The 23,806-nt window shown below is 59.6% G+C and overlaps 1 protein-coding gene across 2 annotated transcripts in view; it reads left to right on the top strand.

The window, feature by feature from the left end:
* The window catches only part of ADAMTSL2 (ADAMTS like 2), a 33,382-nt gene that overhangs the window by 1,882 nt on the left and 7,694 nt on the right, over nucleotides 1-23,806 (top strand). For both annotated transcript variants that reach the window (XM_041726667.1, XM_041726666.1), the window contains exons 2-12: nucleotides 75-165; nucleotides 715-857; nucleotides 1,714-1,789; nucleotides 2,892-2,994; nucleotides 3,498-3,643; nucleotides 3,781-3,904; nucleotides 6,440-6,520; nucleotides 8,791-8,966; nucleotides 13,898-14,246; nucleotides 15,784-16,156; nucleotides 21,438-21,535. In XM_041726667.1, the coding sequence (XP_041582601.1) occupies nucleotides 76-165; nucleotides 715-857; nucleotides 1,714-1,789; nucleotides 2,892-2,994; nucleotides 3,498-3,643; nucleotides 3,781-3,904; nucleotides 6,440-6,520; nucleotides 8,791-8,966; nucleotides 13,898-14,246; nucleotides 15,784-16,156; nucleotides 21,438-21,535 (1,759 nt within the window). In that variant the 5' untranslated portion in view covers nucleotide 75. The remainder of the gene's footprint in view (nucleotides 1-74; nucleotides 166-714; nucleotides 858-1,713; nucleotides 1,790-2,891; nucleotides 2,995-3,497; nucleotides 3,644-3,780; nucleotides 3,905-6,439; nucleotides 6,521-8,790; nucleotides 8,967-13,897; nucleotides 14,247-15,783; nucleotides 16,157-21,437; nucleotides 21,536-23,806) is intronic.

The following is a 23,806-nucleotide window of genomic DNA, read 5'->3' as shown; positions in this document are numbered from 1 at the left end:
CCCTAAAGTGGACCCTCGTCGGCTGTCAGAGGAGCTGGGCTTGGCCTCGCAGCAACAGCGGCCTTGCTTCCTAGGATGGATGGTCAACGGCAGCCTTCGCGCTGGGTCTGGGCCCTGCTGGCAGTGGTACTTCTGGCGGGGGGTGTGGCATCTACTGGGGCCACGGTGAGTGGGGAGCAGGGTCCCTCACCCAGAGGGGGTGAGGTCGGAGGGGGTGTGACCGGTGCAGGGCACGTGTCCAGGGAGCCCCGCATGCATTCCCAGGGCCCCGCTCAGGTCCCAGGAGCATGTCTCACAAGCCAGTCCGACCGGCCCCTACACGGGATCCCACTCCAGATCCCTTGCTGACATGCAGGATGAGGTCAGAGGGGCCTGAGTACCTCCTTCTGAGCAAAGGCCTGGAGCGAGGGGTGTGGGTGGTTCTATAGGACCCAGGCCCCAGACTGCTTGGGGGCAAGGACGTTTAGGTGCAGCCTCAGGCACCCCCTCTTGCCCCCAGAATGCTCCAGATCTCAAGATTGGGAGGATCCAAGGCCCACGAATTCTGGGGAGCTCCCTCCAAGACCGCCCTGGAGATCTGGGCCAGGGTGTGGAGCAACCCAGCCGGCGAGCGTCCATGGGCCGTGTCCTTCTGACCAGGGCACAGGGGTGGCAGGCCAGTCCTTCCCTAGGGCTCAGCCTTCTTCCAACCCATCTGTGGGGACTTTCACGCAGGACAACAGCCCAACCTCCAACAGCCTGGAGGGGGGCACTGACGCCACTGCCTACTGGTGGGGAGAGTGGACCAAGTGGACGGCGTGCTCCCGCAGCTGTGGGGCCGGGGTGACATCCCAGGAGCGGCACTGCCTACAGCAGAGGTGCGGGCCTGGGGCAGCAGGTGATGGGGTGAGGGGGGTTCCAGGCTGGGAGAGGTCTTCCTTTGGAGGCAGAACAGGCCAGGTGAGTGACAGTCTTTTCACTGGCCTGTCAGGGCCAAGGTTCCTGATGGGTCCTGGGTGATGGTGACCTGGGTTTCATCCTGCTCCAGGGTGCTAGGGACAGCTCTTTCATGAGAGACCAGGATCACTTTCTTTCTTTCTTTCTTTCTTTCTTTCTTTCTTTCTTTCTTTCTTCCTTCCTTCCTTCCTTCCTTCCTTCCTTCCTTCCTTCCTTCCAACAAGCCCTAGACATGTGGGGTTTGAACACATGACCCTGAGATCCAGAGTGACGTGCTCTACTGACTGAGCCAGCCAGGTGCCCTTTCTTGGGATTTTTTCAATGAAGGGTGAGGTCCTCCCTGGCCTTCTCTTCTGAGGACTTGAATTGAATAAACACGGAGAAAAACATGATACAGTGGTTACCATTGGACACACCTGGGTTCAAGTCTTGCCTCTGTTGCTCCCTAGCTGTGTGACCTTGGGCAAGCCACTGAATTTCTCAGAGCATAGTTTCCTCAGGTGTGGAGTGGAGATGAGGCTGACCTGCCAGTTTGGGGCTGGGACATAGTAAACATAGTAATCTGTGTATAAAGACCCTGTGCCTTGTGCCAGGGATACAGAGGTGAATTGGATATCTTCCCTCCCCTGGGCTGTGGTGGAGCAGTGGGGGTCAGGAGATTTTTTCAGGTCAGGAGGGGGGCTTCTGGGGACCCCAGAGACCATTTGGAGGAGGAACATGGTTGGTGCCTGCAGCTTGTGGCTCCCCCCCCCCAGCCCAGCCTGTGTCTTCCCACAGGAGGACATCTGTCATGGGTGCTGGGAACAGGACCTGCACAGGCACGTCCAAGCGGTACCAGCTGTGCAGAGTGCAGGTGAGGCCCCACCTGGGGGGGATGGCGAGCCTCCCCCCAAGCTCCTGAGGGATCTTTTTGGGGCCTCCCAGGTCTTCCAGACACTCTGTCCTGGGCCTCCCCCTTATTTCCTGTCGAAGAGAAGGATGGTGAGGGGTCCTGGGCTCAGAGCTCCCCTTATGCCTCAGATCAGATCTGTCCTGCCCTCATCGCCCCCTCCCCCGTGTGTGCCACACATGCAGGGGTAAGGACTTGCCTTTATAGCCTCAAGGTGTGAGAACTCTGGCTGCAGCCCCCACTCTGCTCACAAGTACTGTGCCAGGTGCTCACCGGAACATTGACAGTCACCAGGCATTCCCGTCCCCACCTGTGAGAAGTCCCACTGTGGCCCACTCCAGCTCCCCAGGCACTGGTACCCCCAGCCCCAGCAGGATGGGGCAGCAGACAGTGGCTCTAGCTCTCAATGGGGCCCAGGCCAGTCTGCACCCTGACTCCCAGGTGTGGGACAGAAAGACAGCAAGCCACTGGGGTCTTTATGTCCCTGTGACCCTGCGCCCACGTGGCTATGTCTCTGCGCACGCACAGGGAGTTAGGGCCTGTGTTGGTGTCACTGGATGCTAGTGAACCCGGGAGGGAGACATAGTGAGGTTATGGCCCAGCGTGACCAGCTGTGCCCCACTGTGCCCCACTGCCAGACCTCTCCCCTCCACCCCAGGGGTCCCTCTTCTATGAACTCAAGCCCACCTTCAGTCAATGGGCTGTGTTCCAGACACACGCATAGGTGGGCCTCAGCCCAAGGATGCAGGGTGAGCACTGCTGAGGCCGGGTGCCCCCTTCTCTGCCCCCCAGTACGTCTGGGGAGAAGGCTGGGCTGGAGGCAGCATGAAGGGATCCTGCCTGGGGCCCAAGGATGGCCAGTGCATGGAGGTCCTTGAGGGATGATAGCTGCCCTTCTGCATGTCCTTGCTCCTTCCAGAGAGCGAGTGGCCCTCAGGGAGAGCGAGAGGCCGCCGCATGGGCCCCGGCCGGGCCATCCCGGCTGCAGCCACTTCCTGCTCAGCCTGGACAAAAATGCCTTTGTCGGGCCGAGTTCCCCTGGAACCTCCCATCTCTCGCCCCGCAGGAGTGTCCGCCGGACGGGAGGAGCTTCCGCGAGGAGCAGTGCATCTCCTTCAACTCCCGCGTGTACGACGGGCGGACACACCAGTGGAAGCCCCTGTACCCCGGTACCAGGCCCTGGGCCACCCTGCGGGGAATCAGAGAGCAGTGGGGGGCCCTCCACACCCTGGAAAGACCCTGGCCCGGCAGCTCCCTCCTGGGGGCAGTGGGAGGGAACATCTTCGCCCAGGGTGGGCAGGCGGGGAGGCGAAGCCCAGAGGGATGGGTCTTGTCCAAGGTCATAGGCAACAGTGATGGTGAGCTGGTCTCTCCCACTCATGGAGTAAGTGCTGGGGTGCCCAGGACCCATAGCCCAGGGCTGGCAGTTGGCTCAGACCTGCTGAGGAGGGGAAGCTGCCCTGTCCTCACAAGGAGGCAGGGGCTGGACCTCACAGAGCTCAGGCTGGGCCAGATCACTAGCATCTTGTTTTTGTTTTTGTTTTTGTTTTTTGCCACTGAGACCCTGGGCAAGTCCTTTGCATGCTCCAGGCCTCGGTGTTCCTATCTGTGCAATGAGCACGAGGAACTCTCCCCCACCCCCCACCCTGAGATGGCCCTGTCTCCCCATCAGACGACTATGTCCACATCTCTAGCAAGCCATGTGACCTGCACTGCACCACTGTGGATGGTCAGCGGCAGCTCATGGTCCCCGCCCGCGACGGCACGTCCTGCAAGCTCACCGACCTGCGAGGGGTTTGCGTGTCTGGAAAATGTGAGGTTGTTAAACATTGTAGCAAAAGTCCCACTGGTCTCATTGCACTGACCGCCCCGCCTGTCCACATGTGACAGTGGCAGCCCCCAGGGCCCGGGCCTCAGCGCCCTCCCAGCGGCCCTCTCTGCCTCCCTTCCTGCAGCCCATCGGCTGTGACGGGGTGCTCTTCTCCACCCACACGCTGGACAAGTGTGGCGTCTGCCAGGGGGACGGTAGCAGCTGCACCCATGTGACGGGCAACTACCGCAAAGGGAATGCCCACCTTGGTAAGAGCCCCCTGCGCCCCTCACCCGGGGCCCTGGCAGCTGAGTGCCTCTGTGTGAGATCCGTTCCCTCTTGGGGCCCCCCATCCTCCTCCCCGTGCCCAGATGGGCCAGCCAGGGGCTCTGGAGAACCCCCTTTGGCTAGGGGATCATGTCTGACCTTTGCAGCAGCACCCAAAATGGGGAAATAGAGGCACGGGTCCCATCCCCACAACCGATGTGAGATTTGAGTCTGGGCTTGAGGATTCTGGGGCCTAAGCCCTTGAACCTGAGTCTCAGAGGGCTGAAGGGGCACAGGGGCCAATGCCAGTGCAGAGCTAGCCCCTCCCTTCCTGGGGCAGTGGCATGTCCGTCCACCCAGTGTGCCCGTTTGGCCTGGCTCAGCTAGGGCTGGTGGGGAGTGGTGGGCAGGTAGGGGTTCTGAGCACCCGGCCGGACTTTGCACTCTAGCACTTGGTGTCCAACTGCCTGCATTTCTGGGTCTCCGTAAATCCAACGTGGATTAGCACAGCCCTCAGACTGCGGAAGGCAGGGCACTTGAAACCCACAAGGCAGATGGGGAAACCAAGGCCCACTGTGGGATTTCCTGCTCAAGGTTCCCGAGGGAGGCTGGGCATGCCTGGACTCCTGGGAGCCACCCGGGGATCCAGCTGTCGGGCCCCTGGCCGTGTCCTGGAGGTCCCACCCCTGACAGGAGGGGTAATTTAGGAGTTAATGACAGGGCGTGGACGTGGGACCCAGGGATGGGCATCCTGGACTGAGCAGGGAGTGTCTGAGACCAAGGGCCCAGGGCAGAGCTGCCCAGGGGGTCTGAAGGACACATGGCTAGCGAGGCAGGGAGGCCAGATCCGGGGGCCTCTCTCTCTGAGCGGCCATGTGCTGTGTTCTGTGGGCTGCGCTCAGGCCCCGGAGATGAGGTTCGTGCCCCATGGAACAACCCCTGGGGTGCTGGGGCTGACATTTCCCATCCTACCTACATTGCCACATCCTTTCTGCATGCGGGCCAAGGCTTTCACGCCTCAGAACATTGCCGGGCAGATATAGTCACGCGTGCCATGTGGCGGGTGTGGAAACAGGGAGGTGAAGACAGGAGCGGGAGGCCATGCAGCCAGAGGTGGCCAAGGTGGCCAAGCAGGCTCTGGACACAGACAGCCTGGCTCCAGGCTCTGTGGTCCTAAGCACCGAGCCACACTTGTCCCTGATACACGTGTGCATGCTCACCATGGCGCCAGCCCTGCTCTGTGCAAGAGCTGTTATCAAATGCACAGCAATCTCGTGAGCCAGTTGCGAATTTAAACATGGATGTATTTAAACCTGCACATAGATAAACGACAGTTATGCCGAGTCCTCATTTCCTGCCTGCTTGGCTGCTACTTGTACTGCGGGTGTGCGGCAGAGACACCACCGTGGAGGCAGGCGGGCCCCATGCACCTCTCTCCCCACCTCCCCTTCACCCCCCTCTGCACCCAGCCTGGCACGCTGGGAGCCTAAGCTCTGCCACTGTGGGGGGCTGACACCCCACGTGAATGCCCCCCAGGCCCCCGCAAAGAGCCTCTTAGCACCCTCTGGCTGGGACGACGAGCTCAGAGCCTTCCTTTGGGGACCTGCAACGCAGCAGGCAGGGCTGGCCTGTAGAGCTGCTCACCCGCTGGCAGGCACCCAAGGACTCTGCAATGGGTGTCCCCGCACCCCCTCCCCCCCCCCCCCAGCAAACCTGATTTCAGAAAGCACTGTCACCATTCTCTCCTGGGAGACTTTTCCATTTTAGGGCTTTTAAAACCTCTCTTCCTCCTCCTCAGACCACCCTCTACCTGCTGCTGGTAGCATCTGTCCCTTCGTCAGAGGGCTGCCCCCTAGACCCTTGATGCCTTTGTTGGGCGTCTCTGTGGAGGTCCCCATGGCTACCTCCCCGCCTTTCGGGACAGGCCCCCAGCTGTACTTCCTCACCCACATCTTCCAATGCAGCCAGTGTTTGATAAAATCCTCATGATGTTGTGATAATACAGGTTTTAAAACAATAATAGTAGTGACCGTGCCATTGGAGGGAGGGAGGCTCCGTGCCATGCGGAAACCTCCCCACATTGCCTAGATGGGGGGCAGTCGTCCCTGTGCCCAGGTGAGGACCCTGAGTGAGGCCCGAGGGCTCAGGACCACCTCGGTGATACATGGCAGAGGCAGAGAAGGACCCAAGTCTGCTTGACCCTAGCAGATTTTAAGGTCCCTGTGGCCAACGGTGTCCCTCCGGAGTGGGGGTCAGGTGCTGATGAGCGTCACCCATGACCTTGGTGGGAGGGGGTCATGGAACCAGGTTAGCCTGGGTGCGTCCCTGGGCAGCAGCCCAGCCCTCCAGATGCATGGGGCTTTTCCACAGGGCTGTGGACTCACGTCTTGAGCTCAGGTGTAGCTGTTGGGAGGTTGGGGTTGGGGGATGCCTCAGTCCCCCCCCCCAACCAGGAGCCACAGGAGGGTAACGACTTCCCAACAGAGAGGTGGTGGCCACAGCCGACTGGCCGCTCACTATCTTATTATCTCCCCCAGGTTACTCTCTGGTGACCCACATCCCGGCCGGCGCCCGAGACATCCAGATCGTGGAGCGGAAGAAGTCTGCAGATGTCTTGGGTATGCGTGTGGGGCCTGAGAGAGGGTGGGCTGCCTCTCGTGGGCTCGTGCTTTTTGTGTGGGGTAAAGTGTATGGGGTTGGAGAGGGGCGCTTGACCCTGGATCCATCCTGCAGGAGAGGGTCGGGCCCTAGAAGCCAGGACTTGACCTGGCTGTGTGTATATGTGTGTTGGGGGGTGTGGTCATGGGGAAGGTGACCTCACCCTCACATGCAGAAGGACCTATACTGAGAGCTGCTTGACAAAGGAGGGGTAGGTGCCGACAGGTAGTGAGTTCCCTGTCCCTGGAGTGCCTGGTACAGGCAAAAACTGGAGGCGCTGGCAGTGGGGTCTCTGGCTCCCCCCAACCCCCGCAGGGTACAAGAGTGAGACTCAGGAGGCAAGAAAGTTGAGTTGGAACAAGAGCACGTAGGTGGCCACTTGGAGGCCACGGGGGACGAGGAGAAGAGGTTAGATTCAGACTCAGGCCTGGTAGCTCTTGGGTGATGTCCTGCCACTGGACAGCTCTGCTGGCAGTGGGATCATGGTTAGTAGGGGTCCTTTGACATGACAATTCTGGAGCTACTTGCATAAGTGGCTGAGGCGGTGAGGCCCCGAGTTGGTGACAATTTCTAGAAAGTCTCCCTGTGTAGCTGGAGTGTTGGCCCCGTAACCTCCGTGTCTACACCTGCGGGCAGCAGCCTGAGGTCCTCCTGGCTGCGGTAGGTGGGTGTTGAGGCCGATGAACTGCTCTGCCCCTGGCCTCGTCCTGTGGGGGGTGATGGGCAGGCCAGGGACCCCAACAGGCAAGCCGGCCTGCCACCTGGCTCCCCTCCCTGCGTCTCAGGGTGCTGCATGAGAGCCAGGACTGGTCCCTGTGTGGGGACGCCGTGAGTGGGGCCTCCGAACTCCAGCCCTCATGCCCCCAGGTCTGCACACTCCAGGCCCCAGGCCCCACTGCCCGGGCTTGGGAGCCGGGCCTCTGCCAGGCCGGTGGCTGTGTCCCCCGCTGGGAGGGTGGCGAGGCCAGGAAACACCGTGTTCTCAGAGCCGGCGGCACAGTAATCGCTCTCGAACCAGACGCGTGGAAACAGCAAGGACAGCCTGCGAGCAGCGGGGGAGCCGCAGGAAGGAAGGTCATTACTGTCAGGAAACAGGCTTTGGACGCCAGCCGGGGATTTAACCCTGTGCACATACCTGGCGGCCGGGCCCCACCAGCCGCACCCCGGCACGCGCCCCATGGTGCGCTGCCTGCGCAGCCCGGATGGTCATTCCCACGACTCTCCGAAGTTTCTGTAGCAGACGTGTGTTGCGTGTTGCGTCTGCCTGATAATAAATGAATGGCCCGACTCCCCTGCTCCGATTGCATCAGGAGCTCTGGAAACGGAGCTCGTCCCCGCCCTCAGACCAGTTTCCGGCACTGGCTCTCCGGACAGCCTCCGAAAGGCACGCTGTGGCCCGGCTCGGAGCCCGCCTCTTCCCTCCCACCCGCTGCGCCCACGGCGCCCAGCACCTCTGCTCGCCCTCCACAGCCCCAGGGCGGGCCAGCTGCCCTGCATGGTCCCCCCCGACCCCCCAGCTCCGGGAGGCTGTTCTGACCTCCGGGGCTGGCAGGAGCTGGGTTGCCGTGGGTTGCACGCACGTTCCTGCTGTCTGGGCGTCATCAGGCTCGGGTCAGGCCCTGGGAGTGGCCGTCCTTCGGAGGTCCTGTGTTCCAAGTGTCCACTCACACCCCGTCTCAATGAGAGGGTGACTAAGCATGTGCCCGGGCCGCCCTCAGCCACGCCTGGGAGAATGGGTTGATGGGGGGAATGGTCAGCCTGGTGGCAGCAGCCACGCCACAGGATGTCAGGGCTTCCAGTGACAGCATGGAGCTGGTCAGCTCAGGGTGGTCCAGCGGGGCCTGCGGAGGCCGCGGGGACAGTGTTCCGGGTCAGTCAGGCCAGGGCTGCAGCGTTGCTCAGCACAGGCCCTGGAGGGACCCTGGGGTCCCCATGTGTGGTCCCTTTTCCAAGGTGGGAAGCTGGGGGTGTGCAGTTCACCCAGGGTCACACGGTGAGTTTTCAGCAGGGCCGGGTGATGGGAGAGTGTGTCCACACTTTCTGAGCATCCCCAGGCTAATGCTGGACGTGGCAGGATGCCCAACTCCCCAACGACAGGGAGTGTCCCGTCTTGGGGTCCCAGGGCTGAGCTGGCTGTCGCTGCCTGGGTGGGCGCTGCTGGCTGCTCCCTGTCCCTCCGTCCCTGCCCAGTGCGGCCCGCACAGGTGACTGGCTGGCTTTGCCCCTTCAGCTCTCGCAGATGAAGCTGGCTACTATTTCTTCAACGGCAACTTCAAGGTGGACAGCCCCAAGAACTTCAACATCGCGGGCACCGTGGTCAAGTACCGGCGGCCCATGGACGTCTACGAGACGGGCATTGAGTACATTGTGGCGCAGGGGCCCACCAACCAGGGCCTGAACGTCATGGTGGGTGAGCGGGGCCAGCCCTGCAGGGGCCCCGGAGCTTGGGCCACGCGCTGCACGCCCCCCCACCCCGCCCTGGTCACTCCCGCCCTTGTCTCACAGCCCCGGGTCTCCTTCCTTCCCTTAGTCTCCAAAGCCCACATGTGTGTGACTTCATTCCCAGTCACTTGTCCAGCCAGCCACCCGCTGTCCCAGCCCTCAGCCCAGGAGTGGGTGCTTTGGTCCAGCACTCGTAGTCATTCGTTCACTCATTCATTTCACTTATTCCCTCATTCATTTGCACTCATTCATTCATTCACTCACTCATTCATTCTCATTCACTTATTCACTCATTCACTTGTTACTCATTCACTCATTTATTCATTTATCCCTTCATTTACTCATTGCTCTCTCACTTAGTCATTCCCTCATTCTCACTCATTGACCCATTCATTCTCATTCATCCACTCATTGGTCATTCACTCCCATTCATTCATTCATGCACACATTCCTTTTCACTGATTCATTTATTCACTCATTCATTCATTCATTCATTCATTTAAGATTTTATTTATTTATTCATGAGAGACACAGAGAGAGATGAAGAAAGAGACATAGGCAGAGGGAGAAGCAGGCTTCCTGCGGGCAGCCCGATGTGGGACTCAGTCCCGGGACTCCGGGATCACACCTTGAGCTGAAGGCAGACACTTAACCACTGAGCCACCCAGGCATCCCCACTCACTCATTCATTAACTCATTCACTCATTCACTTACTCACAGTTCCTTCATTCACTCATTTATTTACTCATTCCTTCACTCACTCATTCATTCACTGACTCCTTCACTCCTTCCTTCCTTCTTCCCTCCCTTCTTCCCTCCCTTCCTCCCTCCTTTCCTCCCTTCCTTTCTTCCTTCTTCCTTCCCCAGTGCTGTTAGTGACCCTGGTGGGCCTGCATAGCAGGAAGCTGCAGCCATCGGATCCGCACTAGCCACTGAGGCCAGGAAGCTAGTTGGGGATGCAGGGATGCGGGGATGCAGGCCTCCTCCCCATTGCACAGTTGGGGTGTTTACACCCCCACCTAGTTCCCTGCCCTTGGCCCCATTGACACTGTGGTATTTTTGCCTGGTCCTCAATATTGTGGAACCTGCCCCTACCCCTTACTGCCCTTCCAGGGTGTTCACGGCTTCTGAGGTGGGGAGGTGCAGGGAGGTGAGCAGAGGGCAGGAGAGAGTTTGGGCCTGCTGTGTCAGCTTGCCGGGACACAGCTGGTGTCTAGAAATGAGAGCCATCGCTACTCGGTGCCCCAGTGCTGAGAAAACAGAAGAGGACTTGTCAGTGAAAGCAGGTGATATCCAGATGGGCAGTTCTGATGTTTTCCAGGGTCTGTGGACCCAACCCCCCACCCCACCTGACCTGATTTGATTTCAATTCCACCATTTGTATCCTCACTCTGTAGAGGAAAACCCTGGGCACTTGGAGCCTGTGACTGGCCCCTGCCGGGGCTGCTACATGGCAGGTCAGCTGGTGCCAGAGCCAGCTGTTTGTTTAAGTGCTATGCTGGAGGGGTCTCTAACTGGGGGGGGGGGGGCCCTCCCCACATTGCTTCTTGGCTGAAGAGCCTCCTTGGATGGCCCCAGAACGTAGTGGGGGCCACATACCTCTCCACCTTCCCTTGGAGCTGCTCCTGAGGCACACCAGCTGCCTGGCTTCAGCGTCCCAGGACCCAGACTCCTGGACAGAGGACAGTGTGATGCAGGGTTTGGGGTGTGGTCTCAGGAGAGGCAGCTGGGGTCGGGGCTCTCCTGAGGGCCGGGGGGCCGGACGAGACAGAGGGAGATGTGGAGAGGTATGGCCGGAACCTCAGCTGATCCCCTGGGGGCTCTGGGGTTGCAATGGCCCCTCAGAGTCCTCTCCAGTTGAGGCAGAGAGGCAGAGCATAGTTGCTGGAAGCCGCAGGGCTGGGTGTGACCCTGGGAGAGGCAGTTCTCTTCAGCTGAGGATGACTCCTGGGGCAGGTCTCTCTGGGAACTGTCCACAGAGCGTTCCAGGCTGCTCGTGGAAGGGCGGGGACTGGAGGCAACCATTTGCTTTGTATCACGAGTTTACCTTGGCGGGAAGAGCTCCTCTAGAGTTCTGGTTGGCTTCTTCCCAGGGAGCCTCACAGAGAAGGCTGGTGGGATGAACAAAAGTTCGTCAGGGGGCTGCAACCCAATCACATTACTTGCCTCCTCCACTGGTCACTCTAGGTTCCCCTCTGCTAGTCTAGGTGGCTTACCTGACCAGGTAAGCTCACCTGAGGGGTCTGGGCTCCTGGGCTCCAGACTCTGCCCCATTCTTAACCAGTTACCATTGAAAATGGGCAGGCAGATACCAGGAGATGCCCCAGGGGGAAAGCAGGTAATCAAATATATTCCCCAGGGTTGACACGTCCCTACACACGCCTGGTGGTCAGGGTCAATTCCCCTACCAGGGCGGTCACTCTTGCTATTCTCCTGACACAGGCACCCAAGTGGACCAGGTGAGAATCAGAGCCGAGAGTTTAATGAAATTCTTGCCATGTCTCCTGGTGCAAGTGTTCCCTGTCTGGCAAGCAGGATCTGTGGACCTGCAGACCCTAGAGCCACAGGGACCAGAAACCCCAAATGCTCCCTGGGGACCTGGGAATGATCACCACAGCAACTCATTTTGTGGTTCCCAGAGCCACGCGGCCTGCCCACTAGGGCCCCTGTACTGTGTCAGGGTGATTCGTCATGGTTGTGTCATGGAGGGTGCCCTGGCGCCTCGTCCTCACACAGTGCTGCTGTCTGCAAGCCATACCACCGCTTTACTGCGTGCTGTCCCATCAGGCTGGCGGTTTCTGTGTGGGGCAGCCAAGGGTGGGTCCAGCAGATTTCATGGTCACGTGCCTGCGGTGGCCCCTCCTTTGCTATAAAGTGGGTCTCTTTGGCCAACGCAATGTCATGTGGTATCCTGTCTCGGTGGATCAAATGCCCTGTGAGCCCCTGGGTCTGAGGCCCAGCTGGACTTCCAGTGGTGGAAGTAGCTAGAGCAGCCTTGGCCCACACCCTGGGGCCTGTGCAGAGATTCCAGCATCGCCTGCATGGCTGTTCCATTCATGTACCCACTGTGCCATCAATGGGTGGACTGATGGTGGAGGCTGGCCCCTGCCGACAGGCTCAGTGCCCTTCTCATGGGGGATGCTCCCTGCTGTGCTTTAACAAGTGACACAAGTGGGGAGTTGGGGGGTGGTTGACACCGCCCTGGGACTAAACTGCAAACAGGGACTGTTGTCCATCCCAGGGGAATAGAAACTGCCTCTACCCAGTAAGGGTGGGAAAGATCGTATTTGCCACGTTGGTGGCCATGTGTGGTCAACTTGAGGTCATGTTAATCTGCTCTGGAAAAAATGTTTATCTGGAGCTCCCACGCCATTGGGTTTGGAGGGGCTCCTTGTCACCCTCCTGGATCTATCTTGCTTATATAGCAGCCAAACTGTTGAGTTAGGCGTGGGGCATGGGGGTTACCACCTCCCATCCTTCAGGTCACCAGGACTGACACTAATCTCTGTAATTTCCCCAGGATGCAATACTGTTTTTGATTTACTCTCTTGGATGGGGTGGGGGTCAGGGGTCGGGACCATAGGCTTGCATTTAGCTCCCCCGGTGATGGTTGCCCCTCCCCTACAGGTTGAGGAGCCAGCTGCCACTGTGCACGTGGGAGCTGGTCAAGTTTTGCGTCCAGTGCACATACTGCGAGCCAGACCTGGGCTGTAGTTGGGCTGCCATTTGTCACCCACATGCTGTCTAATTAACGGGGTGTGTGACAATGCTCTAGGTCCCTGACAGGCAGTGACAACCTAAACCCTGGCTACCAGATGTCCACCCATTTCTCCAGCGAACAGTTAACCAGGTCAATGACTATGTCGATTCTGGGGGAGAAAAACTAGGGGAATCATTACCATATAAACTTGTTGTGGCTTCTTCTTCTCAGGGACCCGGCCGTTCCATCATTCAGTGGCTTGTGGGTCTGGATGCTGACCCAGGAAATCGGGTGGGGCGGTGAATTTTCTGGGGCAGCTGCCCTCCGCCCCTGAATATCCACCCTTGATTTCTTTTGATCTTACAGATGGAGAGGTGCCTTTTCTGGGTCCATCTATATGTCCCCTGGGGTCCTTTGTCCTATGGGCCGTGTGCGGAGGTCTCTGTGGGTCAGGCTTCCTGGCTACCACGTCAGCCCCCTGGGTTCTGATGATCTTGGGGAGCCTGGTTCTATGACAGCTTGTTCTGGCATCTGTCTGGCCTGGGGATACTTAATGGTGTCCCTCCAAGTGTCCTTCTGAGTGATGCTGCTGCTTCCTCTTGGGCACATTTCCTTTCACTCTGGTGAATAGAATGTCCTCCAGGGGGTCCTGCCAGAAACGGTCACCTGGTGGGGTTTGCAGTCTCTCCTTACACTCCCATTATCTGCCATGGCTTTATCCTTCACTTAGTGTTGGCTCCCTTTCTCCAAGCTTCCAAGAACCACCCTGGTGGCATGTTGGCACTTTGTCCCAGAGTTACCCCTGTGGGATTTTTGACTCGTGGTGAGAAGAAAATGCAGATTGGGTTTGAGTCAGCTTTATTACTTGTAGAACATCCTCTTCATGCCCACCGTGGCCTGTGCCCGGGGTGGACACCTTCCTCCGCCCCCTCCCTGGGCATGCTCCTACTCACCAGGCTTCAGATGCGGGCTGCCTTAAGGGGTGAGGTGCAGCATGAGTGGAGGCCTCATGAGTTCTTTGGCCGAGGCTGAGTCCCTGGGAAGGAAGGACTCAGCTGTGCACCACGGCAGGGACCGCCTCTTGCAGCTCGGGACAAAAGTGTGTCTTCCCTCTAGGGGCTGGTGGGTGACGAACCTCGGCAGCCACCCCAGGCTTGTGCGGAAGGGGTGGGGTTCCACTTCTTCTCCTCCCCAGGTATGGAACCAGAACGGCAAAAGCCCCTCCATTACCTTTGAGTACACGCTGCTGCAGCCGCCGCACACCCACCGCATCCAACCGGTCTACTACAGCTTCTCCGAGCCCACCTCCGAGAGTGCAGAGAGCCAGGAGCTGGATGGGGCCGCATTGCTGGGCTTCCTTCAGCACAACACCTCCTTCTACAGCCAGGCCTCCTCTGAGCGGCTGGGCCTGGACAACCGGCTGTTCGGCCACCTGGGCCCGGGGATCGAGCTGGGTCTGAGCAAGGGCCAGGAGACCAACGAGGTGTGCGAGCAGGCCAGTGGCCGGGCCTGTGAGGGACCCCCCAGAGGCAAGGGCTTCCGAGGTAACCAGGACGGACGGGATGGGGCAGGGGCTTCCTAGGGAGACGGGCCCTGGGCAAGGGGTCTTCGGTCTCCTGCAGCCTGCAGATGAGGCTTGCAGACAGGGCTGATCAGAGGCTTGCAATGTGCAGCTTCGGGGACAGGACCAGTGCCACCACTTCACATACGTGCTGTTTCTCATCTGTTCTTTGAGGCGGGCACAGTTGTCCTCATTTCAGTTGCAGAGGCTAAGGCTTTCCCATATCCATAGATGAACTAGGAGTCGAACCCAGGACAGTCTGACCTTCCAGCCCGTGCCCTTGTTCATTTGGTAGAGACAGACAGCACACCAAGGTGTGGCCAGTGATCTGGAAGGGGGTAACCGGTCAGCGAGGGGGCATAGGAGGACCTCGGGTCCTCAGAGAGGGTGGCCCCTGACCTGAGGGCTTGGGAACACTTGAGGCTGTGGGCGAGGGGTGGGATGAAAGAGAGAGCCAGTGAGAGCCAGCCTGGGCAGGGCAGGGTTCAGGGAGGCAGCGGGAGGCGTGGCCAGAGATGTAGGGGTGAGTTAGGGTCCCCGAGAGCCACACCAGTAGCTTGGCCGTGTTCCTAAGGCCCATGCAGTGGCTTGCCAGGGTTGGTCTGGACCATGCCTCCAATTTTTTTTTTTTTTAAGATTTTATTTATTGATTGATTGGAGACACACAGAGAGAGAAAGAGGCAGAGACACAGGCAGAGGGAGAGGCAGGCTCCATGTAGGGAGCCGGATGTGGGACTCGATCCTGGGTCTCCAGGATCACACCCCTGGCTAAAGGTGGTGCTAAACCTCTGAGCCACTGGGGCTGCCCACATGCCTCCAATTTTTAAGACCCCGAGAGTCTTCAAGTAAAAAGCACTTTAGGAGTTGTTTTAGTGCCCTGGGGCTGCTGTATCAAACCACCCCAAACCGGGAGGCTCTCCACAGCTGGAAACTCATCTCTCCCAGTTATGGAGACCAAAAGTCCAAAATCAAGGTGTCAGGTGTCAGCAGGCCCACACTCCCTCTGGAGGCTGTGGGTGGTGGCAGGCAGAGGGGGGGTCTTTCCTGCTTCTCCTGGTTCCTGGGGGCCCCAGCCTCTGCACTTCCGTGGTCACATGCCTTCTCCTCTGTGTCTGTCACATGCACTCTCCTTCTTACAGGGACAACAGCTGTTGGATATAGTCCCCCCCCCCCCCCCCCCGCCCTGCCCACAAATCCATGATGACTCAACTCTAGATCCTTAACTACCTTTACCAGGATCCCATTTCAAATAAGCTCACATTCTGATGAGGTTCAGGGCAGGCATGAGTTTTGAGGGGACCCTATTCAATCCGATTTCCCTGCAAGAGATAGTCCAGGCCGGTGGGCACACCTCCACGTGGTGGTCTGTGTCCTCTCCCTGTGCAGAAACCTGCCTCTGGGAACCTCCCAGTTCAGGTCTTTGCTGCCAGCCACCCTGCGTGCCCGCCCCCACCCCCACGGGCAGCCCTGGCGCCCACACATGGGAGCATCTGAGAGTGAGCCACCTGTCTCCCTCATAGACGGCAATGCCACAGGGACGGCTCTCACGGGGGACAAGGATGAACAACAGGTGGACAAACGTCTCACCTCCCAGCGGCTCCTCTCTGCCAACGTCATCTCTGATCAGCTCCTGGGCGCAGGCTCCGACTCCAGAGAGCTCCCCTTCAATGAGACGGGTAACAGCATCTTTGCACAGGGCGCCCCAAGGCGCTCCCCGGCCGAGAGCCTCTACGTGGACTATGAGGAGAATGAGGAAGCGGGGGCTTATCTGCTCAATGGGTCCTACCTGGAGCTGAGCAGTGACAGAGTCACCAACTCCTCCTCGGAGGCCCCGTTCCCCAACGCCAGCTCCAGCCTCCCTGCCTTGGCTGGCAACAGGACTCACAAGGCCAGGTAAGAGATGCTTCTGCTGCCCTGTCAGGGCTGCTGGGGCAGGCCTGGGGTGGGGGACAGGCCCGACCCCACTCCTGCCCCGGGCCCCAACCCTGGGTCTGAGTAGAGAGCTCAAAAGCCTGGGGTTTAGTGACTTCTTGCCACAAGTTTGGCTGAGCATCGTGTGTGGCTCTGACACCGGTTCAGGGGGAGGAGGAGGTGAATGGTTCCTAGTGCTCATCGTGAGCCCAGCTCGGCTGAGCATCCACGTGTGTGGGAACAACCCCCCTTAGTGGTAGGGCAGTTACAGGGGCATGGAAGGGGTCAAAGAGCCTGAAGGCCTGGGTTCCCAGTCTGGATGGTCACCGTACACAAGCTGCCGAGCGTGAGGTGGGTGCTCCAGGCTGCTCACTGAGTGCACAGTGGCTCAGGCCCGACTTCACTGAGGGCCAGACAGGAGGTGGGGAAGGGTCCACTGGGGTCCTCGGGCAGGGCCAGAGCCCAGAGTCAGGCACTGGGAATAAGGCCTTCTGCTTCTGGGGCTGGAGCTGCCTCCAGGATGGGTCGAGTAAGGGGCTACCTGAGGCTAGGTGTCCAGAGCCAGAGATACACCTGGGGACACCTGGACAGTTACACCTGGAGATGCCTGGACAGCCACATCTAGGGATGCCTGGACAGTCACACCTGGGGAAACCTTGTCAGCCACACCTGGAGATGCCTGGACAGTCACACCTGGGGACTCCTGGACAGTTACACCTGGAGATGCCTGGACAGCCACATCTAGGGATGCCTGGACAGTCACACCTGGGGAAACCTTGTTAGCCACACCTGGAGATGCCTGGACAGTCACACCTGGGGACTCCTGGACAGTTACACCTGGAGATGCCTGGACAGTCACATCTAGGGATGCCTGGACAGTCACACCTGGGGACACCTTGTCAGCCACACCTGGAGATGCCTGGACAGTCATACCTGGGGACACCTGGACAGTTACACCTGGGGACACCTTGTCAGCCACACCTGGAGATGCCTGGACAGTCATACCTGGGGACACCTGGACAGTCACACCTGGGGATGCTTGGACAGTCACACCTGGGGACACCTGGACAGTCACACCTGGAGACACCTTGTCAGCCACACCTGGAGATGCCTGGACAGTCACACCTGGGGACACTTGGACAGTCACACCAAGGGACACCTGGACAGTCACACCAAGGGATACCTGGACAGTCACACCTGGAGACACCTTGTCAGCCACCTGGAGACACCTGGACAATCACTCCCAGGGACACTTGGACAGCCACACCTGGAGACACCTTGTCAGCCACACCTGGAGATGTCTGGACACATCTGAGGACACCTGGACAGTCACATGTGAGGACACCTGGACAGTCACAGCTGGCTCTGGGTGGGAGGCACTTGGGAGCAGGGTGGCCCCAGGCCTGCCACCATCCCTACTAGGGGAGAATCCCCGGTGACAAACCCCTTGGGCCAATGACAGCCACTATGGAGTTCCCTGCACTGTTCCCCAGAAGCTCAGGGGGCAGTGAGACTGCTTTCAGCAGAGCGAGTCACACTGAGCAGCCACTGGTGGGGGGTGGGGGCTAGAGGTGGGAAGGACTCAATGGTTCTTGTTTTGTCTTTGAAGACCCATCTGAACTCCTTGACTTTAGACACCAAACATGAACGGAGCCATAGGCGGGCTGAGGATGCTTGGGACCCGTGGGTCACTGGGTTTAAAAGAAGGTTTGGGCATCCCTCATAAGGTGAGGTGGTTGGGGTAACCCTCTCACCCTTGAGCCGGGGACAAGAGTGGTGAAGCGGCCCCCCCCCCCCAGTCTACCAGGGTGCCTGATCCTTCTCTAAAGCTGCTTTCTAGAGGCCCCTAGTCACAGGGGACAGCTGGGGCGTCGGGCTCCCCGGGTATATCTGGGATGCCTCTTACAGTCTCTGGGTGAAATTCTTTGCAAATGTGGACCCAGTGAAGCTCTGGAAGCTTCTGTGGCTGCCCTTCTTCCCACAGGGCCCACCAGGGCTATCTGCTCACCTGTCCAGGGGCCCAAAGGCTTTCAGGGTGTGGGGCCTGGGGGGCATGTGGGACCCAGCGGCTGGGAAGGGTGTCAGGCTTTGCTTCTAGGTGCAGGTCAGAGCCTGAGAGCAGGATTCACAGGCAAAGGACCAGTGTTCACATCGGGCCCGCACTTGCTGGTGTGACCAAGCCAGTTATGGAATGCTCTGCACCTGGCCCCTGCATCCTTGGCCTGGTCCCTTCTCAGCTCCAGGACAGTCCAGAGGATGACAGTCTATCCCAAATGGAAGCACTGAGTGGGGACTCAGCAGATAGAACCCTCAGTAGGACCTGAACCTCCAGGTTGGGGTGGGGCCTCTTGCAGATGCCCCAGAAGCTCGGCGTCCCTTTCGGAGTGGCTTGATCAAGGTGTCCCAGAGGCTCTGCTGCTTCAGGTGGCTTACAGCAGTGTGGATAGTTCAGGAAGGGGCATCAGAAGACCCGGGGCACCATCCCAACTTTCCGAGTGACTCACACATGTCTCCCACCCACTCTGAGCTTCAGTTTGAGTCCCTGAGAGTGGGGCCAAGAGGATGCCACAGGGTCCACCGGTCCCACAGCCCTAGGATTCCCAGGCCAGATCACCCACAAGCTTTGGGGTCCTTAAGCCACATTTGAAAGCATCTCTCCTGCCCCCACCCCAGCCGACTCTCACCCCACTCCTCAGCGCCCCCCCAGAAACCCCTGGGCTGCAGGAATCAATACAATTATTGATTGTCCACACTCAGAAAGCCCTGGCGGGTGTGGGGAGAGATGGGGCGGTGTCCCCCGCCATCAAAGGATGCTGCTGAGGAGAGACCAAAGATGGTCTTTGGAGATAAAGGGCCCAGGGAGGCGGCGGGGAAGCCACCAGGCCAAAATAGCCCGGCGGCGCGTCTCACTGTCCAAACACAGGAAGTCGCGTCTGCTCAGGGAGAGGCCAAAATCAAAGGGGCGGCCCAGAAAGGAAAGGTTATTTTCATCTCTTCAGAGCGGCCTCAAACAATCACGGGAGGCCCCGGTCACCAGAGGCAGACGCTGGGAACCGGCCTGGAGACGGGGAGACACAGGCACGCTCTCAGTCTCTCTCTCTCTCTCCCACCCCTGGAGAGGGAGAGGGGAAGAACAGCAAAGAGGCCTTGCTGGTTTATTTGCAAACCAGCAAGGTCGGTTGTGGCCAACCGAGACTCTCCTGGCTTGATTGTCTTGTGGCCAACCGAGACTCTCCTGGCTTGATTGTCGGACCCTCGAACCCCACCGAGTCTGGCTGAGACGGGTGCTCTCTTTCCTTCCAAAAAGTAGGCTCTAGAGGGCTGGTGGCCCCCCAGATTCTGTGAGATTCCGTGGGTGTTTTCCTCCTGGGTGCTGGCTCCTTCCAAGAACAGAAGCTGGCAGGAGTTGCATTGTTGTGCAAATATGGGCTGGTTTTTTCGAGAGGGGCTCTGCTGGGCATGACGTGGAAGAGTGAGGTGTGGGCAGCCCCTCCAGAAATACCTTTTGTGCTTAAACCCCGAAGGGTTATTTTGAACCGGGCCGCGTGCGCGCTCTCCCGAGTCGGGAATGAGTCACGCAGCCTGCTGGCTGAGGAGTGTGTAATTAGTTGAAGATGGCGCAGCTTTCCCATGGGTGGGGCGGTGGGACATGGGTGGGATCTTTGCATCTCTTTTTGTTCTTGGGGAGAATTTAAAGCCGGGGAAAGGAGGGTGGGGGACCCGATCGGTGAGTTGCGTTTTCCAGATCAGGCATTAGGTCGTAGGCTTCTGGGCCCTTTCTCCCCAGGAGGCCTTGCATGGGGTTGCTGGGTGCTCTCCCGGGTTTCTACGGGTCCTCTGCTGTGAGATGACAAGATCTTGGGGGCTTGGGAGAGCCCCATTCAAGAGTTTCTCCCCACTCTTAAGGAGGAGGGAGGGGGAACCTTCCTCTTCCCTCCGAAATCTGCAAAAGCGAAGGGCTGGCTCTTGGTTGTGAAGCCACCAGGTCAGGGGCTCAGTGGCTTCGAGTGGCCCTAAAACTGGCCACCACCAGCTCAGGGCCTGTTCCCCCGGCCCCTGCTTCCTCCTCCTCAGCCCCCCACCCCTCTCCCGTGCCCTGGGTTATGTGGCACGTCAGTAGATTCATTACTTAAGGCCGTGGGTGGATTATTTCCTGGTTCTCAGAGTGAGATGAACCGCGGCTCGTCCATGTGTGAAGCCCCTGGAGGGGAGTGAGCTCTCAGTTGAATCCAAACCAATGTCTTGGCCACACAGTCGCCTGGAAAGCCCTTCAGCATGTACACCCTGGGACCCTTGCTCAGCCTGGCCGCCGAGGTGACCACAGGTCCCCAGGAAGGGACGCGTGCCTGTGCCCACAAGGACACCCCGTGAAAGGGTGGCAGCCGTGTGTGGTCACCAGTCAGCCCCTCGGGAAGCGACATGGGGCAGTGGGGCAGGGTCGGGAATCAGAGGGACGCCGGGGGCGGGGTGGGGGGCTGAATGGTGTGCCTTTGGCCAGGCCATCACCCCACGTCCGCTTCTGGGGGGGACCCCCTCCAAGCCCCGGTGGCTGCGTCTCAGAGCAGATCCTGGGGCTCCAGGAGGCACTGCCGCTGCCGCCACTGCTTCCCTCCTTCCCTGCTGGGTCCAAACCCAGCCTGCGTGCTGGATACTGAGGCTGGGCCCCAGCACACCAACTGGTTCAAAGAAGCAAACAGTCCTAACAATAGTTGGCTTCAGCCACCCGGGCTCCGGCCAAGAATCATAGCTGGTTGCTGGCGCCGACCCAGCCTGCTTTCCCCTGCACAACAGCCATCGCAGACCTGGGCAGAGGCGTCTGGAGGGGACCGGCCACTCCCCTGTCTGCAGCTGAGCTTTGCTGTTTTGATACTTGGAGGCTGAATGGCTAGCGTCCTCATTGAAGCAAGAGAGAATTCTGGCACATTCTCAGCATGGAAGGTGCCTTCTGAGGTCCCTGCTGGGGGAGTAGAGCAAAGGAAAGCACTCGCCTGGGGCCAGGAGGCAACAGTGGGAACCCGGCGACACCAGTGAGCCCCGAGCTGGCCCCAACCCGGGAGCTCAGGCAGCGGGACTGCCACCTGTCCAGGCGAGGGAGAGGCGGACGTCCGTTCCGTCGTACCGCGTGCCTCCCTGCGGTGCTCCCTGCTGTCCTTCGTTCTGGACACTGGGTGTGCTGATTCCAACAGTGTGGACTCTGCCTGGGGCCCTGGGCAGCGCGCCCTCCGGGGAGCGAGCACTCATCCCCTTCTCTGCTTCTCCTCAGGACCAGGCCCAAGACACGCAAGCAAGGCGTGAGTCCAGCGGACATGTACCGGTGGAAGCTCTCGTCCCACGAGCCCTGCAGTGCCACCTGCACGACAGGTACCTATGACGGGCTGCTGACAGGAGGTACCTGCTCAGCCTGCCTGCGCAGTGGGGTTGGGGCCCTGGGGCCCACCGCTCACTGGTAACCCCGGACGGCCCACAGGGAGAGTGTCTTGTGATTTCCTGGTCAGGGTGGTGCTGTGAGGTGACAGGAGCTGGTGTCCTCATGCTCTCAGCGTGCAGGACCTCGGTTGGGCCCAGCCTCCTGGGGGTCACTCAGGCTGCCCCAAACACTCCCTCATCTGCTGCTTTCGGGATTATATCTTATTAGGGCAAATGTCCTTTGGGTCGAAAGTAAGACCTCTCAAGTGGGGAGGGTTTTACTTTCATTCACAGCAGCCTAGGAAGGGAAACTAGACCCACAAGGCAATGGGACAGATTCTAGGTCCCCATCAGGGGAGCAGGTAGGAGGGGAACAGAGACTCCCCTCCCCCAGCGGGCCCTAGACAGACACATTTGGTTAGTTAGGAAGCGTTGAGCTGAGATTCGAACCCGTGTCTGTGCACATGGCTGGCCACCACCACGTGGGGATGCTGGCCGCGACCACCAGAGACCTGGGTTCCATCCATGGCCAACTCTGGCTCCCTCCCCTGGGGGGCTGCTGCAAGTTCAGATGTCAAACCCAGGGCCAGCCCCCAGGGCAAACATGGCAGGGAGACCACAGGAGGGCCACCTTCCTGCACTTGGGACTTCACGTTGGGGTTTGGTCAACATCCGGGGCTGCTGCTCACAATGTGTGCTGCCCCTACCCTGCCCCGGCACCCCCCAAACTGGGCCCTGCAGCCTCTGGCCAGTGAGGAAGATGAGGCAGGCCACTGCTGAACCCCAGCAGCTGGTGGTCTGGGCTGGGTCACGCCTCCTGCGGCCCCAGTTAGCATCGGCGATGCCTGAGGCGGGAGCTGGGGACACGGCCCTGCAGGGTTCTGAACCCACCATGGGTCCCTATGTCTTGCTCACACCAGGACTTGCCCTTGGTTAGGGGGCTTGGGCCCCTCGTGCCATCTCAGGAGCCTCCTGAGTGGGCTGTGGGGCAGGCCAAGTTGCCCCCGGGGGTCTGTGGAGGGCATGAGGCCAGCTTTGCAGGGTGTGCGGTGAGCACGGGAGCAGCACTGTCTGGCTGGCCACACCACGTGCCCTCAGCAAATTGCTTAGTCTCCTTGAGCTTCAATTTCCTACCTGTAAAATGGGACATGCACCTCTGCCAAGGTGGTTGTGAGGATGCAAAAACAAGGTCGCTGGTCTTGGGAGTGAGCCGCAGGGGCCTCCCCACAGGGCACTGGGCAAGGGGGGGGGCACAGATCAGTTCTGACAGAGCCCCACAGTCTCCCCGGGACACCGTGTCTGCTGGGACTGTTCTAGAACATGGGAGAGTCTCCTTTTCCCCTGGACACAGTGCTACCTGGGGAGGTGACAGCGCTCGAGGTGGTGGCAAGGGGCCTGATGCCCGGCCCTGGGTGGAAGACAGTCCCCAGGTTAGGACCCAGAGCCACCTCTCCTCACCTGCAGAGTGGCCAGGCAGGGGGACGGGGTGGATTTGCCTCATGTGGCCCAAGGGGCCCAGGAGGATGAACCAAGAAAAGGAAGCGGGAAAGATCGATTTGCGCTCTGTCAGCGGAAGAGCTCTCCTGAGCCAGGGCTGTCCGGGAGTGAAACCAACAGCCCCAAGAGAGGGTGAGCTCCCTGTCACCACCAAGGCCCCAAGTTGGGCCCAGGTGGCAGGCGGCAGAAATGGTGGAGCTGAATGGTCCTTCTGCCACCACCTCCCGTGAGCTCCATTGAATTCAAAGCTCATGACTGTGGACCTACTACTCTCAGAATCCCATTTTGGGGGGTACCAGGGCCAGGCTGGGTGATGGTGGAATTGCAGGGCTTCTGGGGCACGTGGAGTCCATGCTATTCGGTGGGCACCCTGTGCTTGGCCGTGAAGTCACATGAAGGACAATTGGAGCAGGGAGTGGACCCCCTGCCTCCCGAGCTTGTGCAGGGTCTCTTTCTTTTCTTTCAAGACACCCTTTGGAGTGGTAGAAATGCAGCTGAATAGTGTCCAAGGGTTTGAGCTTGAGCTCAAGCAGTGCTGTCGAACTGTCCCTCAGCATCTCTGGGGAGCCCGGCAGGCCCTGAGCCTGGTCCCCCACCAGCACAGCACCCCGATCCGTGTTTCATGCTTTCGGGCTCCCCGCACGGTGAGGCCCCTGTGCATACAGAGGCTTGAAAGGCACTGTGCTCAAGGCTGATGTAATGAAAGAAATCAGTACCTCGACTCCTCCA

The sequence above is a fragment of the Vulpes lagopus genome, chromosome 12 (assembly GCF_018345385.1).
Source record: "Vulpes lagopus strain Blue_001 chromosome 12, ASM1834538v1, whole genome shotgun sequence".
NCBI lineage: Eukaryota > Metazoa > Chordata > Mammalia > Carnivora > Canidae > Vulpes > Vulpes lagopus.
Note: the sequence above shows the minus strand (reverse complement) of the source record. Positions and strands in the feature narration are given on the sequence as shown.